The sequence below is a fragment of the Phyllostomus hastatus genome, unplaced genomic scaffold (genome assembly GCF_019186645.2).
Source record: "Phyllostomus hastatus isolate PE091 unplaced genomic scaffold, TTU_PhHast_1.1 phas_scaffold_93, whole genome shotgun sequence".
Classification (NCBI taxonomy): Eukaryota; Metazoa; Chordata; class Mammalia; order Chiroptera; family Phyllostomidae; genus Phyllostomus; species Phyllostomus hastatus.
This window is the reverse complement of record NW_025334042.1, coordinates 21,688,614-21,705,107: the sequence shown is the minus strand read 5'-3', so window position 1 is coordinate 21,705,107 and position 16,494 is coordinate 21,688,614. Positions and strand designations below refer to the sequence as shown.

Genomic DNA, 16,494 nt, shown 5'->3' with positions numbered 1-16,494 from the left:
TCATTAACTACTCCACTGAGAAGATATATGCAAAAGAGCAAAACTACAGAGCAATGCTTGGCTAAAGGCACTGTCAATAGAAGATTACACAAAATAGACTATAACTAAATCATTCAGGAAATAATGTACATCTTAGAAATCCCATTTTTACTACTTTTTTTTAAAGAAAGACCTATTTTCATAGTCTGATATACCTAGGACTGATTATCTTATGGTTCTAAAATAGTGAATCAAATGTGAATCTATTAAATTCTCTTCTTAGTTACTAATATTTGTTTGAGCCACAATCAGCAGCACTGGTCAACAGAAATACAATGCATGCCACATATCTAATTTTAAATTTTCTAATAGCCACATTTTTAAATTTATTTTTAGAGAGGGAAGGGAGGGAGAAAGACAGAGAGAAAGAGAAACATCAATGTACGGTTGTTGGGGGCCATTGCCTGCAACCCAGGCATGTGCCCTGACTGGGAATTTAACCTGCGATGCTTTGGTTCGCAGCCCACACTCAATCCACTGAGCTATGCCAGCCAGGGCTCTAATAGCCACATTTTACAAAGTAAAAAAGAAAGAGATGAAATTAATTTTGATAATATACTTTGTTTAACCTCATATATCCAAAATACTATCATGTCAATCTGTAATCAGTGTTAAAAATTAAAATATTTTACTTTTTTTTGCACCAAGCCTTCGAAATCTAGTATGTATTTTACACTTACAACACATCTCAGTTCTGACTAATCACATTTGAAATCCCCCCAAACTAGCAGCTACTGTACTGCACAGAACAGTTCTAAATGATTCAGAGACAATTTGTCTTCACATCTAGAAAAACTGTCTTCCTATCTAAGGAAACTAGTTTCAGATTTTTATTTTTCAGCTAGAAGCGATTATGGTTAACTCCTTTTAACACCTCAATTAACTTTCCCAAGATAAAGTAGGAGTGGATTTGGTACAAAGTACTCAAAACTCAGAGAATTCTTTAGAAGGCAGCTTTTATCTGCCTAAAAATACCTTTGGAAAGGAAGCCAAAATAGGTATTATTTCTCCCTTCCTACTCTATGAGGACAGATTTCACTTGCTGCCTCCTCTTTCATGAATTTCCTCTTTACTCATCTGGGAGACCCTAGTTTCTGACTCAGGAAGTGGCTAAAGCAAAAATATCTGACATGTTTCTTTTCAGTGGTAGATATATTGTCTCCAGGGATAAGCCAGGAACCTGACCTCAGGCATGACTGTACTCAGGGTTTTCTGTAGAGCATTAACACCTACTACACAAAAAGGGCTGGAGAAAGTTTTGCCAAAGAGAGGAGGGACACATTAGGCTTCTGACCATCTGGTGTTTATTAAGAGGTGGATTCTTAGATAAGGGCAGGGTCACATAACCATCTTTTTCAATCTGGCTCTGCTGGATATACAAACCTGACTTAATTCTGTAATACAATTCACTAACGCCCAACAGAACACCTTTAGGGATGCAGTGGAATGGGCAGTCTCCTTATAGCCTAGTCAGCAACTATGTCCATTCTTCCTAAGGCTTCTCTTCCCTGTCTGGAGGACCTGCTAACACTGGGTCACAATGCGGTGACATGAAGAGGATCTAGGAGGGGGATAGCAGGCCTGTCAGGAAGAGGAAAAAAAGTTCTTCCTCTTCTTAGGGGAAGTGGGGGAGAACAGGAAAACAAAAGGCAGTATATAGCAGAGGTAGCAAGGTTGACAAGAGGAAGATGAAATGAGTGTTTAAGAAACGTGCACATGCACACACAAAATGAGTCATTACTCTTGTTGTCAGTTACATGACAGGCCAGCAAATGAATACATTCACTCCCAGGTGAGAAAGAATGGTATTGAAAGGTTCCTTAGACATCCCAGTGAGGCTGCATAGGAAGTAACAGGAGAGGAGAGGGGATTGGAATAATGAATGAGCAACAAGGAGAGTTCTAATCTGTCTCCTGTATAATTTACAAAATAATTTTCTTCTGGCAATATAAAACTCCTATTGCAATGCCATGTTCAAAACAGATGAACCTATATAGTTCTAATGGTGTCAATACTAAGTCTCAAGCTCCTACTTGATTCCAAGTAACAAGTGCTCAAGGGACTAGATGTTAAATCTCAAACAATTTAAGATCCAATTTAAGTAAGACAGCAGATCTAGCTTGAATCACTCTTTCCCTCAGATCTCAATCAATATATTATTAAAAAGAAGTTTTTAAAAATAGGAAGAGTTTATCTCTCTTTTGATAGGTAAAGGTAGCATGAATTTATGTATGGGGAGGAGAGAAAGAGAGAGAGAAGCTATAGGAAGGTGCTCAACACTCGAATATAGTATAATGAAATTTAAGAATAGAAACAAAGGATCTATAGTTCTGCCTCTCTCAATCTAGCCAAAAATCTATTTCAGATTGAAGATTTAGACTCCGGTTACTCCTCTGGGCAACTGAGTAGATGAGGGTGGACCCTTCTCAAACTGTCAACAGTATTTTCTGACCATATGATACACCCAAGGCAATTTTGCAAAGTGCAGGCCATCACAATGCAACCAGTCAGCAGAGGCCCACAAAAGAAGGCCTCGTGCTCTTTGGTAGGTAGTTCTCTCCTATCTGAAGTTTTTTGGCAAAAACCCATTATAGTAAATAATCAAGCATAAGATGAACATGGCACTGGCCAGGTAGCTCAGTTGGTTAGAGCATTGTCCCAATCCGCTATGGTTATAGGTTTGATCTCTGGTCAGGGCACATAAAAGAAGCAACCAATGAATGCATAAATAAGTGAACAACAAAGTGATGTTTCTCTCTCCCTTCCCCCTTCCTGACACTCTCTAAAATCAATAAGCGAAAATTTTTTAAAAAGTAAGATGAACATGCATTTGTTCTCTAATCCTAGAACATTAGGATTAGGAGGTTAAATCTCAACCCTTGAAAAGGGGTTAAGGAACAGGGAAAGATGGCCACATTACACAGTGTCAAGAGCCCTGGGGAAAACGATCTAGATCTTGGTTCTAGCATGCAACCTCTGAAAAGCAGCAGGATGTTTCTAAGACTTAGTTTATTTGTCTGTAAGAGGAGACTGGAATTCTAGCTCTTATAATCTATGATGACTACAGAATTGCTTCTAAAAACTAAGTAGTGGGATTTGAGAAATGAAAAAATTAGCAAAGATGACTCACTATCAATATTTCTGATATATCTTTTACTATACTCTAAGAACGGCTTCTGTTTATTACCTTTATGGAAGATCAGCGCAATAAGAGGGGCTGGTAATTCAGCAGTCAATTTTATTGCTAACTAAAGTAGTAGGTCTTAAAGAGAAACAAAATAGGAAGACTGCTTCTAGGGTTAAACTTCCCTAAGATCAAACAAGAGATGAACAAGGTACCTGTCCTTGCTAGCCAAGAAATATCATACTAGAATGCTTTCAGCTCAGTATTCCCAAGCACCCGTATCCCCTTGACATTGGAGCACCATAGAAACATTCAGATAGAATTCCCACAGGTAAAGGATCTTTTCCAGTGGCTCTGCCAGGGGCTCTAGTCTTCAGCCATCTGGAGGCACTCTTTGGAAATCTTAAGATAATGTAAGTTTATATAAAATGGGTGTTTATAAGCAACAAGCTATTTCCTTTCGCCACTAAGGTGTAGAAATTTTCATATTGATATATATTTATAGGAGAAGCACAGAATCTTTTCCTAGGACAATGAACTTTTGGGGGGGGGTCTTGAATTGTGTTACTTTCCTTTTTAGTCATTACACTGTCATTCTCTTTTCTCAGCCCTCACATTGATGCCAGGGTAAAGAGTACCAGGATCTAGGTTACTTGTAAGAGAGAAAAGTGGTTTGTGTCTGCACCCCAGTAACGTTCATACAATGACAATACTTTAAAAACTGCACCCATAAAAGACATTTAGATATCTGTATTTCACCTGCTTCAGTTAAAACCATCTTTATTTCTGCACTTGAAGTCTGGCAGAGCACTTTGATGACAATATACAAACACTATGGATAAATGGATGAATAACTTAGCTAGCTACATAAAACAAGTATTTTTAAAAAGATTTTGTGTCTTAAATAGTAGGCAAGTCAAACAAGTAATCCAAAACAGATAAGACTAATTTTCCAGAGAGTAAGAGATTATTTTATCTGTAACACCCTAGAAAGGGCATTCCTGCTCTAGATGAAGGCCAAATGAACAAAAGATGTTAAAGTGCCACCCCTCATTACCTGAGACCTAGTGGAAAGAAGTTTCCTTTCCAGAGTCTGACTACTCAGACTCCTGACCAAAACCACCCACAGCTATTTGAGTCCATATTATAAAATCACCACATCAAGTCCTCAGTGAATATCTTTATCCCAGACAGTTAGATACAATCCAGTCACTCAAAGAAAAGTGAAATCACTTTTTCCAACACATGGCCAAACAAAGCATGTTGTGATCCTGCTAAACTCAGAAGTTTGGTTCAACACAGTTCTCTCATAAGCCCAAGGGTTCTCCATCCTTTCAAGATGACCACTCCTCCTTCAGGAAGACCACTCCCCCTTCCAGCTCAGGCCTCCAAGGCCCGTTCTTCACCTAATCTTGACACCTTTCCATACTTCCGAAGCCTCCGGGTCCACCACACCCTACCCCTACCCGATTTCAACTCTCCAACGGGCTCTGCAGAATTTACTGAAACACACACACAACCATGAGCTGACAAACCAAGGTTTACGGCTTAACTAATCAACTCTCAGAAACTACAGTGTCCTCACAAATCTTAGATTCCTTTGAAGACGCTCCTTTTGCTTGGAACGTCTGGTTCTTGTGTTGACCCTTCAGCTTCCATGGCTCCAACTAGCTCGGGTTCCCGTGGCCCCTTTTCTGTTCCTCGCTACGTGTTCTCGGCCGCAGCTCTCAGGTCTGTAGAATCCTTGGAGGTTGGGAGGAGGCCTATAAGTCGTCCCCCGCCCAAGCGACCTTCGGGATCTAAAATTAAATGGGCCCGGCGTCCCCCTCGACTCTCACTCTTTCATTGTCCAAGCCCCAATCTCTGTCTTTGCCTAGGTTTCGTGACCACCTCGGACACCCTCCGTGCAACCGGCGCGGCGGCCCAGGCTGCCCCAGTCCCCCGCTTCCGGGCTTTCCCTACAGTTCTGCTTCCGGTCCTCGGCCTCTCCCTGCGGCAGCTCCACCGACCCGCGCCCCCGGCCCTCCGCGCCGCTCCCTCGCCGGCTCTCACCGCTCGAAGAGCAGCCTCACGGAGAATACGCCCGCCGCCAGAGGGAACACCGAGAGGATGTGCCGGGCCTGCGGGTAGCCGTAGCCGTCGCCCGGCCCCTCCAGGTCGGCCCAGCTCACGTTCTGGGGCATCCAGAAGCGTTCGCTCCACAGCCAGCCCCACAGCAGGCCCAGGGCTCCCGCCGCCTCTGTCGCCATCTTACGCCCGCCCCGCGGCCGCCACAACCTCTGCAGCCGCCACAGCCAACGGAACCCATGGGGAGGCGGCCCCGGGGCGGGGCCGGGCCGGTGGCCACCCTCTTCCTGCCCCTTCTGGTTCCCGGCACGTCTCAGCCAGCCTCCTCCGCGAAGCCGGGCCTCCTCAACGCCCATCTCGCCTCCCCGCCCACCTCCCTCTCCGTAGATTCCCAGGACCTCTTCTAGGGACCCCGCCTTCCAACCCCGGCCACACCCCTTCCCGAGCCTCCCACTCAGCCCCAATCCCGACTTGGAGCCACGCCCCCTCCCGTCCCGCCCCGCCTTCGCTCAACCCTGGCCCCACCCCTGCAGGACTCACAACTCTAGTCCCGCCCTTTTTTGCTACCGGTTTCGGCCACGCTTCACCTTCTCTCACCCATTGAGCTGCCACACCCCTTATTTCAGGCCCAGCTCCCTAATGGGGATGTTTCTTTCTCTCAGCTCTGCAGACTCAAAGCTCGTCCCGCTCCCAGTCAGGCCTTACCCATCTCTCTACCTTCAACCCCCCTCTCACTAGGGATTACATGGCCATCTCAGCTGGGCCTGTTTCCACCACCAGAGGCTAGCTAGAGTGGTCTTACGAAAGGTTTAAAAATATAAATATCTACCTTTTGTCTGAGGACAGATAAAGTAACTCTATAACCAGTGTGGCATGCTTACCCAGAAGTGAAAGTGTTTCAAAGAGGGAGGAAGAAGGGAAATAGCAACAACAACAACAACAACAACAAAGTCATTCTAAGGAGTAGACTACTAGGTTTTCTTTAGCTCAGTGGTTCTCAAACGTTGGTGTATCCCAGCTCAAGCATTAGCTTATCCCATCCCACATGGAGAGTTTGTTAAAAGTTTCCTGGGCCCCACCTGAAGAGCTTGATTCAGGAGGTTCAGGGTAGGGTCCAGGAATTTGCATGTCTCATTTCTACAGACCCAGTAGGTGATGACTTTGCTGCTGGTCTGAGAACTACTGCCTGAAACCATTTTTCTCCAAACCCAGCAAGAGCTCAATGGTAACTACCCTATATTTAAGATACATTTTAAAAGAAGGACTCCCTCCCTGATGCCATGGGTGTTCAAATCAGAGTCCCAAGGAATAGAGAACATGCTAACTTGGCATGCAGGAACCAGTGCACAATGATCTTGGTCTCAAGATTAATCCCTAGAAAAACACATTTGTGCCATTTCTCAACCTCTTGGCTGTTACAAAACATATTTGCTCATAAAATATGTAATGAAAGCAAACTTGATGTAGCTTTCACTTTGGCCAGGAGTGATCCCACCAGCAAGATGGCACTAAGTTGGCTCTGTAGCAGTCATGAAGAGTCTCCTTAATCATCTCAAGTTACAAGCTGGCCCCTTTTCTTGCTATACCAGTGAGAAATTCACATCATCATATTTCCACCATCAACATGTCAAGTCCAAACAAGTTGCCTTCATTAAGTAGAGCTGAGAAAATAAACAATTTTTGCTTGGCTCTTTTTTTCCCCTAAGAATGTTCATTGTTATCTGGCCATTCTCTTGAAATGACATCCTTTTCTTACATTGATTATGGAGCTAGTCTTTCTACTTTGTATACCTCTAGTATGTCTACCTTAGCCCTTGAAAGATATGGAAAAAGTTCTGCTAAGTGTAATCTCAGTTCCCATTTACCTGATGTATGGTGACATATTCAACTGATATCCATAAAAATGCCAGCTGTTGGCAGTCAGAATTTTTTGTATAAAGTCAGTAGAAATTGTACCATGTGGATGGGTTAGAGTAGCAGTGAGTCACACAGTAAAAGTAGCTAAACTCAAGCCAGGATTGGATATTTTACAAAGGTCAGCAGGAGCTTCTGGATAACTAACTGTTCAGTGAACAAGGCTTTCTACCTGACTCCAGCTTGTGGTAGGGCAAGAACAGAAAGCAGGGTCCTGCCATCCACTTAGAAGACCAGGCAAAACCCTGAAAAACACAGTACCCCTAGAAAACATAACAGATAACTCAAAATGCATGCCTATCTCCAAGAAAATCCACTCTCCCATTAAAAAAAGCGCTTTAACAATTGGGTCAGTTGTCTGTATAGGCAAGGAAATCAAATAATCAACTATGCCTCTGCTCAGGGTGGAAAACAAGTCCATTTTCAGCAAGGCATTTGGAAATTCCATTTGGCATATTAGGCATAATTGTAAGGTAAATTATTAAATGTTAAATACAATTGACAATAAAAAATCACAGAATTTTGAATTGGTAAAACAAACAGCTCATTTTGAATGTATACATTAATTCTCTTGCCAAGTTGCTTTCAATTTTCAAGAAAAAATTGTCTTCCTTTAGGGAGGATGAAAGCCCCAAAACCACCCCAACACTACCACCAAGTGGTGAGATATAGTCATAGCACTTCACTTAAACCACATCATAACCTTTTTCTCTCCAAACTGCTCAAGTAGGTCCTGAGAGACTGTAACAATGTAAAAAAAAATAATAATAATAATGGAAAAGAAACATTGAAAGGTTCAAATGTAAATTAAAAGCTTTATTGAATAAAAATGTTTCAGACTACGCGAGATTGTAAGAAAGCAGAATATTTTACAACTCTAAAAAATACTAGAACTAAATCTCTAAAAATGAAGTACAAAGAAAAGCCTATAGCTTAAAACACCTCTCTTCCCCACATACAATTTGGAATATCAATTATGTACAACAAATGTTCCAAAGACTTAATACTAGAATTCCGTGCCCCCCTCCCCCAATAAAGGCTTATAATTGGTTTAATTGCACCCTAGGAATACTGTCTGCCATAAAAATCAATACATTTAAGAATTGATAGGAATTTTAAAACTAGTATCCTGGAAACAGGATATCAGAAGTGACATATAGGGTTGGGGGAGGGTCTGAGCTCAAGTGGTTTAAGGCATTTTTTTCCTATATTATTCCTTCTTTAAACTCATTTTGCTCTAATATGCAACATGGCAAAAAGCAATATAAAAGATCTTATTAAAATATTGCAGCTTTCAGCAAATTATGAGGCCGACACCACCAGAGAAAAAAGCAATCACTTGGGGTATAGTGAAACTTATTGGCAAATACTACAGTTTATTTGGGAGACAGTGGTTCTCTTCAAGCACCAAAAGTGCTTAAGAGGTGCTTCAGAAAGGTGGTTTTGTTATATCTCAAGAATCCAGTTCAGGATGTGGTTTAAAGCAGAATGCAAAGCAATAAATTTCTCATATATATTTGAGTATGAAAATTAGCCTAAATTTTAAAAAAGACTAAATATTTGATCTCTTAACAGATGAATACTAAATAATTAAATTGGTATTCATTTAAAAATATACAAACTGTGCCCTTTATACTAAAGTGCGTTCAGTCATAATGTTTAGGCCCCTAAATCCCTCTGTATGATTGAATTTTTAGTGTAACAATGTACTATAATAATCATCTATTTCATATTGCCTTTGGGGAATACAATAGAATCTGGGCTATATCAGTTGGAATATTCCCTTCATCCCTAAAATAGAGGATTTAGGTAATGTTATCTCTAGGATTTAGAGATAAGCTGCAGTATGGGAATTTTTTTCTGAAGCAAGAACTGTTTCCCAAAATTACTTCCACATAAATTACAGTCCATGCTACGATAACTGTTTATATACATCACTCTGGTAAAGGGCAGTGGCTCACTAACACTAGCACAAAGGTAAGGCCCAGCACAGCAAGACTGCGCTTTATCATTCCTCATCCTCATCCTCATCCTCATCGTAGTACCGATTTCTCTTTATCTGCTCCTCTACGGACAGCTCTTTGACTACATCTCCCTCCCAGAATTCCACATCCTGGGACTTCTGATTCTGAGTAGAGAATTCTTTAGTGGAGGTGTTGTCTGCAAAGCCGGGCCAGTTTGGAGACTTGGGTTCTAGTGGAGACTGCTGTTTGAAAAGGTTGCTACCATCTTCATCTAAGTTTGCACCATTTTCTACAAGATTCTCACTGCCCATCTCAAAGCCATAAACCTCCTTACTTCTTCTCTTCCCTGCCTCCCCTCCTTTAGATTCCTTGTTTTGCCAGGTTGTTTTTTCCACACTCCCATTCTTCTCCGAGGTGTTGGCATTTTCCAATTGTTTCTTTCCTGCTGCTATTCCTCCTACAAACTCCTCACTCTGCTCTGACATGCTCCAGCCCTTCCTGAAAGGTGGGGACAAGGTTTTGGGGCTCTTCATGGAAGTGGTTCGAAACGAAGCTGCTACAGTGAATGGGCGGCTTCTTTCCTTCAGTGAGGAAGATCGTCGTAGTTTCTTCAGATCCAGATCTACATCCTCTGGAGATTCAGGCTTGCTGATTTCATCCTCAGGAGGCCATTTGGGTTTGGATACTTTGATCCCCTCCTCCAGTGTACTTCCTGAACTGCCAAGTTCAGTAGGGGGTGGCCAGGCGATCCTTAACTTCTTAGTTTCAGCTGGCTTGTCTTCTTTCTCTGGCCGGGTGGAGGCCTTGGCTTCCATACTTGCGGTCAGCACACCCACCTTAGCAATGGGGGCATCTTCTACCCCTGGGCTCTGAGGCGTCTCCCCTGCATTTGGAAGCTGGGCTGGTTTCTCCAGTGTCTCTTCATTTTCATTTCTGCTTGCCCACAGATCCTTGTGTGGTCTGTGCCCAAAGCCTTCATCATAGTTCCCTTTAGATTTAAAGAGTTGATTGAAGTGAGGCTTGCAATAGATTCTCCCATGTAATGATGCGTACGTTCCTAGACTGTCGTTAAAAGAAGAGAGAGCATTAAGTTAACAAATCTGTATACTTTTGTTTACACCAGTAGGCCAAGATCTGGCAATTCCAGTATTTTCAGAAGATGATAAGTCTGAAAAATATCTTTAAAAGTAGGTCAATCACCTAAGATTCTCTACCCTTTTTAAGGACAATTGTTTTATTATACTTATAAAACCAGGCTCACTTCCACACCTGAACCTTCACAAGACATTCTTTTACCTGATTCATGCTTGTATTTTCTCTTCTTTTTTTTTAAAAAAAAATCCTTACCTAAGGATATATTTATTGATTTTAGAGAGTGACAAAGTGAGGGAGGGAGGGAGGGAGGGAGAGAGGGAGGGAGAGAGAGAGAGAAACATTGATTGGTTGCCTCTCATATGCACCCCAACTAGGGATTGAACCTGCAACCTTTTGTGGTATGGGGCAATGCTTCAACCAAATGAGCCACCAAGCCAGGCCTCAGGCTCCCATTTTCAAATGATTTCATTACCCTTTGTCAAAACTGTTTAAAAAACATAACTTCATCCAGGAGGTCTGGCCTAGGTAATCCCACCTAACTCTGATCACTCAAATATTTCCTAAGTATTTATAACCTGTAGCTACTTATAATGATATTCCTTTGTAAAACGCTGGATCTTCTTTCTCCCTGTGTCCCATTTGTGTTAAAATTTAAAAGCATACCTCTACAAAAATGGATACAATGTGCTGCAAACAGTTGGCATGCAACAGATATTAGTGACTGAATACAAGTAAGCTACAGTTAACAGGAGAACGGTGAGCAGCAGCCAGGAAGTAAGTCTACCTAAATGACAGTGCTGGACAGGCTGTTAGGAGATTTGGTGTCTCTCACAGGGTAGCAAATCTTAAAGGGGGTGTAAAAACAACAACATTTCTACATCAGGAATATAAAAATTTAAAAATTCAGAAAAATGTATTTTGGAGAAAAAAAATACAGTAGGGAATAAAAAAAACCACCAAAAATGAATAAACAAACAAACAAACAAAAAACCAATCAGGCCTGGCCAGATAGCTCAATTGGTTAAAGCATCGTCCTGATACTCTAAGGTTATGGCTTTGATTCCCAGTCAGGGCACATATAAGAATCAAATAATGAATGCATAAACAAGTGGAACAATAACTATTTCTTTCCTTTCCTCTCTCTCTCTAAAATCAATCAATCAAGAACCCACCAAGAGCATTTTAGAAGGGATGTTTGCTCTGGAAGGAAAGCTGGAGGAAGTAACATCCTGATTACTCCCTTCCCTAGACTCTATAATTAAAATGAGTTAATAGAGCCCTGGCTGGTGTGGGTCAGTGGATTGAGTGACAGCCTGCAAACCAAAGGGTTGCTAGTTCAATTCCCAGATAAGGGCACATTCCTGGGCTGGAGGCTAGGTTCCCAGGAGGGGGCGTGCAAGAGGCAATCAAGTATTGATGTTTCCTTTTTTTCCTTCCTCCCTTCTCCTCTCTAAAATAAATAAATAAAATCTTTAAAAATAATTAAAAAAATAAAATGAGTTAATATAGAATATTTTCCCAATTTGCCACATTTACACCCATACTTTGAGTTACTTGGAAGAAATGATAGAAATACTGATTATTTTCTCAGAAAGAAAATGAAGCAACATACAGAAAAATACATGCTTTTCAGGGTCTATTCTTACTGCTATTGTTACCATTTATACAGTAGTCAGGATACTCTGAAGGAAGGGCTCAGACAAGTATCCTCCTGAGATTTCTTAACTTTATAATCCTCTGATACTAAGGGAAAACATCCTACTGAATGAGGTCACAGGGGGTTTTACCTGCAACTCTATTATTTAAATTTCAGTTTTAACACGTAAATTAACAAATCACTGTACCAAGAAGTTCCAAACACCACTATCATGTGATATGAAATATTTGTCACTAAATGGTACTCTTTACCTTTTACCTTCAACTAATAGTAAACTGTCGGCACAATAGTTGTTAGCACCAATGTTCTAAAAGCCAAAGACTCCCTCCTGAGGCCCAACTACACAGAAAGATGGCTCGTTTTCACCTCGCTTACCTAAGTTTGTTGTTGCAATAGGAGCAACGGAAGCAGCTGACGTGAAACACTTGCTGGTTGGCCAAGAGACGTTCCATCGGGTAGACTGTCTTCTGACATTCCACACAGGTCTCTCTTGCAGGTGCCTGAAACTTCTATGAAAAGGAAAAGGACAACTTTAACTTAGCACAGGCAGTGACGAGTGAGTACTCTGCTGAGATAGGCCCTGAAATTTACTTTGTTATCTAAGGGATCCCTAACCTGGTCTGTCAATTCTCACAGGAACACTAAGTCTGCTATGATTCTATCAGCTGATTCTTCAAGGCCAAGAGGTTGTGCTGAATTCCTTTCCCATGCATTCCCAAGGGATGCCCTAAGTGTAGCAGCCACTGAGGGTGGGCAGGACTAGGGCTGGATTGAAGAGAAAAGCTTAGGCCACAACATACACAAAATGTTTCCACAGACAGGAAATTAGGGGAAAATATCACACACAACAAAAGACGTTTGATTGTTTCATTCAAGTGCCAAAGAAAAACAGGATAGGCTTTTATGAGAACAAATTCTAAAGGGGAAAATTTTCAAGGAGAGGAAGAATATTTGGCTTTGGGAATTAGGAAAAGACACTTTGATAAAGCATCTTTTAGTTCCCTCTGCTTATAATCTTGACTTGCTCAATTCACTACGCATAATCTTTTTTAAAGAAATCAAAACTGACACATAGATGGAACAATTTAAAAGAGACAAAACTATTTTATTAGGATGCCAGAAAAAAAAAAGCACAGCCCAATAAAACTGTAGTTTCTATCACCTTTAAAAAAAGCCAGTGGAGAACAAAATGAACGGAATAGGGAGTGAGAAATCATAACTGACTGGAAATCAGGAACTGCTGGGACAGTGTGGAGTAGGGTGGGGGCGGGGCACAGCTGTTTGGCGGTAAACCCAATCCCAAAGAACATAAAAAACGGTATTCTAGCACTGCTGAAAGCCAGAATTGCAAATCTGTAAGTTTTTACACAATAATGGTTACCTGGCTACTAGGGGTGGGCACCAAGTCCGTAGGCCTGTGTTACTCTTGACTTGCCCCAACAGAAACACCTCAGCCAATGAATGCAGAAGCAGTTCAGGATAAGGTGGCCAGGAAGCTCTCACGGGCACATTGCTGGCTGCTTTGCTGCCAAGACCAGTGCGGTGGGAAATAATGCAAATAAGGACCTGAATGATTAAGTAAGCCTAAAATAAACCAGGTATGGGTAAGATAGAATTTTGATTTAAAAAACCCGAAAATAGACTCATAAAAAATTCACACTGGTGGTTCACTTGTCACATGATTCATTAGGAGGTGAAACAAAAAATAGGAATGGATTTTTAAGCAGATTTGGATAGGAAATGAGAACAGAAAATGGGCATAAAATGGAAGTAAAAGGAAAGGTCTGTAAAAAAGGAGTTTAGCCCTCACTGGTGTGGCCCAGTGGATTGAGTGCCTGTCTGTTATCCGAAGGATCACCGGTTTGGTTCCCAGTCAGGGCAAGTGCCTAGGCTGCAGGCCAGGTCCCCTGGTGGGGGGGTGTGGGAGGCAACCAACTTATGTTTCTCTCTCACATCAATGTTTCTCTCCCTCTCTTTCTCCCTCCCTTTCCTTCTCTCTGCAAATAAATAAATAAAATCTTAAAAGGAATTTAATAAAATTAGTGGGAAACTTCAAAATAGCACCAAAGGATTTAAGAAACAAGGAGCAGAACTGAGTAGAAATGGCTCCTCAATAACACCACCCACCTCCATTCCTAAGGGTACGGTCCCTTTAAAAAGGAAAAACTTAACGAATCAAAGACCACAGGCTACAACCTAGTTTACCGAGCATAAGGAAGGTATTTAAATGTGATCAAATGTTACTATATTGATTGCCGTTGGAAGTCATTAAGGCATTATAAGGAGCTCTGAATTCTTTTTCTTATATGAACACTTCTAACAAGATAGGGCTTAAGTAGAGATGTCCTTGAATAGTTTAATTAGGTTTCTCTAAAAGGACGAGGCCCTTGTCTAGCAAGCAAAAGATACATTAAAATGTAGAATAATTGGATATAATACTACAATTGAAGCCACTGGAGAGGGCTTGTACAATCACAATTCACAGAATGTAAAAGTAATAGGCTAATGTATTTGTCAGATTGAGAATATTTTTCAGCTGCCCGGTGAATTCTGTATTTTTTAACACTTGACTTAGGAAAATAAGCATTCATTCTGGTCAGTAAAGACAGAGCAGGAGACGAATTTCACACGGTCTAAGAGGAAACGGGCATCATTCCGTAAAGGGCATTGAGGGTTACAGAGCAGCCCTCCACTGTGCACACACAGAGAGCACACTTAGGAGAGGGGTGCAGCCCAGGGAACAGAAGGGAGAACCTGAGAGAAAGCTGAAAGTTGAGCTCACATTAGGAGGAAAGTGGAAGGCAGGAGCAGAAATTAGGTACCGGGAGCAGGAAGCAGAAGCTGGAAGAGACAAACAGGAACCTTCAATGAATACACAGCATTTGGTGCGCCCTGGAGCGCTTTACTGCAACTGAGCTGTAACTCAGTTACAGACTCAGATCCATGAATAAGACCAGGTTTTCTTTCTTTTTCAAGTAATTCTGCTAATTGCAGCAAAATCATCCTCACTCATATCTACCTGAGGCTGCAACATGTCCCAGCTCAGGAGAGAGGGCTTTTATGAGTCTTCACCCACACAAGGAGTATTTCATTAACAGTTGTTTAGTGTCTTACTACCTCCCACGCCTGACCCATAATGGCTCTTTCTTGAATGGAGCCTTTACCCACACAAGTAAACAATTAGCCTTCCTCTTTAATATCAAAATCATAAAGGCATATCTTGTTGTAATGCACATTGCTTTATTGAGCTTCACAGATTATGTGTTGTTTTTCTTCTTTTTTCTTTTTTTGGTGGCTCTGCTGAGGACTTTTTTTTTTTTTAAACAAATTAAAGGCAAGACCCTCCATCAGCAAAACACTACAACTCACTTTACTGCAGTGGTCTGGAACCAAACCCAGATACCTCTGAGGTATGCCTATAGATTGCTGCTCAGATATCTGACTAACCACAAGCTTCTAACTAGCCAGACCTACCAGATGCCCATTATTCCTACTCATTTTTTACATAACCCCTTTTTAATATTATTTAAGGTTTATGAGGCAGCTGCCCAAAGGCCCTTATAGTTTCATAAAGACAAGAGGGTGCCAGCATGGTACAATGCCAAGTCAGAGTGGCTGCGGCTGTGCCTTCCCTTTATTTCCTCTGTCCTGGGCTCTCAGCCACTTTTCTGTAATTGCCCCCAAGTCTATTCAGACAACAGGAAGCGCAGTCAATGCCCACAAATCTCTAGCATTATGGTGGGCCTGGCGTGCATCCTGCCCATGCTTTCATGGTGTGCTCGGACCTGGCGCAGCCACATTTCAAACATCACCAATGTTAGAATGTTAGACCTTTTTAAAAATGTATTTTTTTCAGTATCTAAGATGTTTTCCCATCTCCCCTCTCTCGCCCTTTTTCACAAGTTGAAACTAATGCGCCAGGATGTCAGAAGACTTATCAAAGTTCTCACAGTCAGTAAATTAAAACTCAGAACTACCGACTCACAAACCAACAGAGCATTTTCTAAATTTTCCTGGAATGTTAAACTTCCATAACTGAAGGAAACTCTTTGGGAGAAGAGAGCGAATGCCAATCCAAATGAAAATAATCTCACTATAGCACTTGGAACAAACTAAAGTCTTTGTTTCAAATTCAAATATGTAGATAATATCTTTGGGATACTTAGGAATGAATGAGGTAATTTATGCATAATTGACGTTCATAAACGCTGTTGTGTCTTTCCCATCTGAGGGATCGTGCAGGGCCTCTGCTAATCAGCATCTACTTAAAACCATTTTTCCAAAAAATCTGTATGACTTCATCTCCATCCTTTCATTCTCCTATCTTAAGTATATTTTTTAGTCTGATGAAGGCTCCAGTTGGGGTATGTATGTGTGTGGTTTGGGAGGCAGCAGCTGGCGACAGGCAGTGAAGTTAACTAGCCTTACTTTAATCAGAAGGAAATTCAGAACCTCACAAAATGCCTATCATTCCCTCCTTCTAATTTGTGCAAAATACCTAGGTAATTAAATAAAAATTCTTCACCACACAGTAAATGATTGGGCCAATTCCATACAGCCTTAACCCATACCCTAGCCTTCTGCGAAACTTTTTGAAAGCATTTTGGGGATATTCACATCTTAAACAGACTGCT

General features: G+C 41.5%; 2 protein-coding genes across 8 annotated transcripts in view; both read right to left on the bottom strand.

Moving 5' to 3' along the window:
* CERS5 (ceramide synthase 5) overlaps positions 1–7,847 on the bottom strand; it is a 29,586-nt gene extending 21,739 nt beyond the window's left edge. For 2 of the 3 annotated variants that reach the window (XM_045830047.1, XM_045830046.1), the window contains exon 1: positions 5,216–7,847. In XM_045830047.1, coding sequence (XP_045686003.1) covers positions 5,216–5,586 — 371 coding nt within the window. In that variant the 5' untranslated portion in view covers positions 5,587–7,847. The remainder of the gene's footprint in view (positions 1–5,215) is intronic. The other variant, XM_045830045.1, reaches the window with a different exon arrangement.
* A 92-nt stretch (positions 7,848–7,939) lies between these two features.
* The window catches only part of LIMA1 (LIM domain and actin binding 1), an 80,859-nt gene continuing 72,304 nt past the window's right edge, over positions 7,940–16,494 (bottom strand). For all 5 annotated transcript variants that reach the window (XM_045830040.1, XM_045830042.1, XM_045830043.1 and 2 more), the window contains exons 10-11: positions 12,236–12,369; positions 7,940–10,170 (exon numbers count right to left, since the gene is read on the bottom strand). In XM_045830040.1, the coding sequence (XP_045685996.1) occupies positions 9,153–10,170; positions 12,236–12,369 (1,152 nt within the window). In that variant the 3' untranslated portion in view covers positions 7,940–9,152. The remainder of the gene's footprint in view (positions 10,171–12,235; positions 12,370–16,494) is intronic.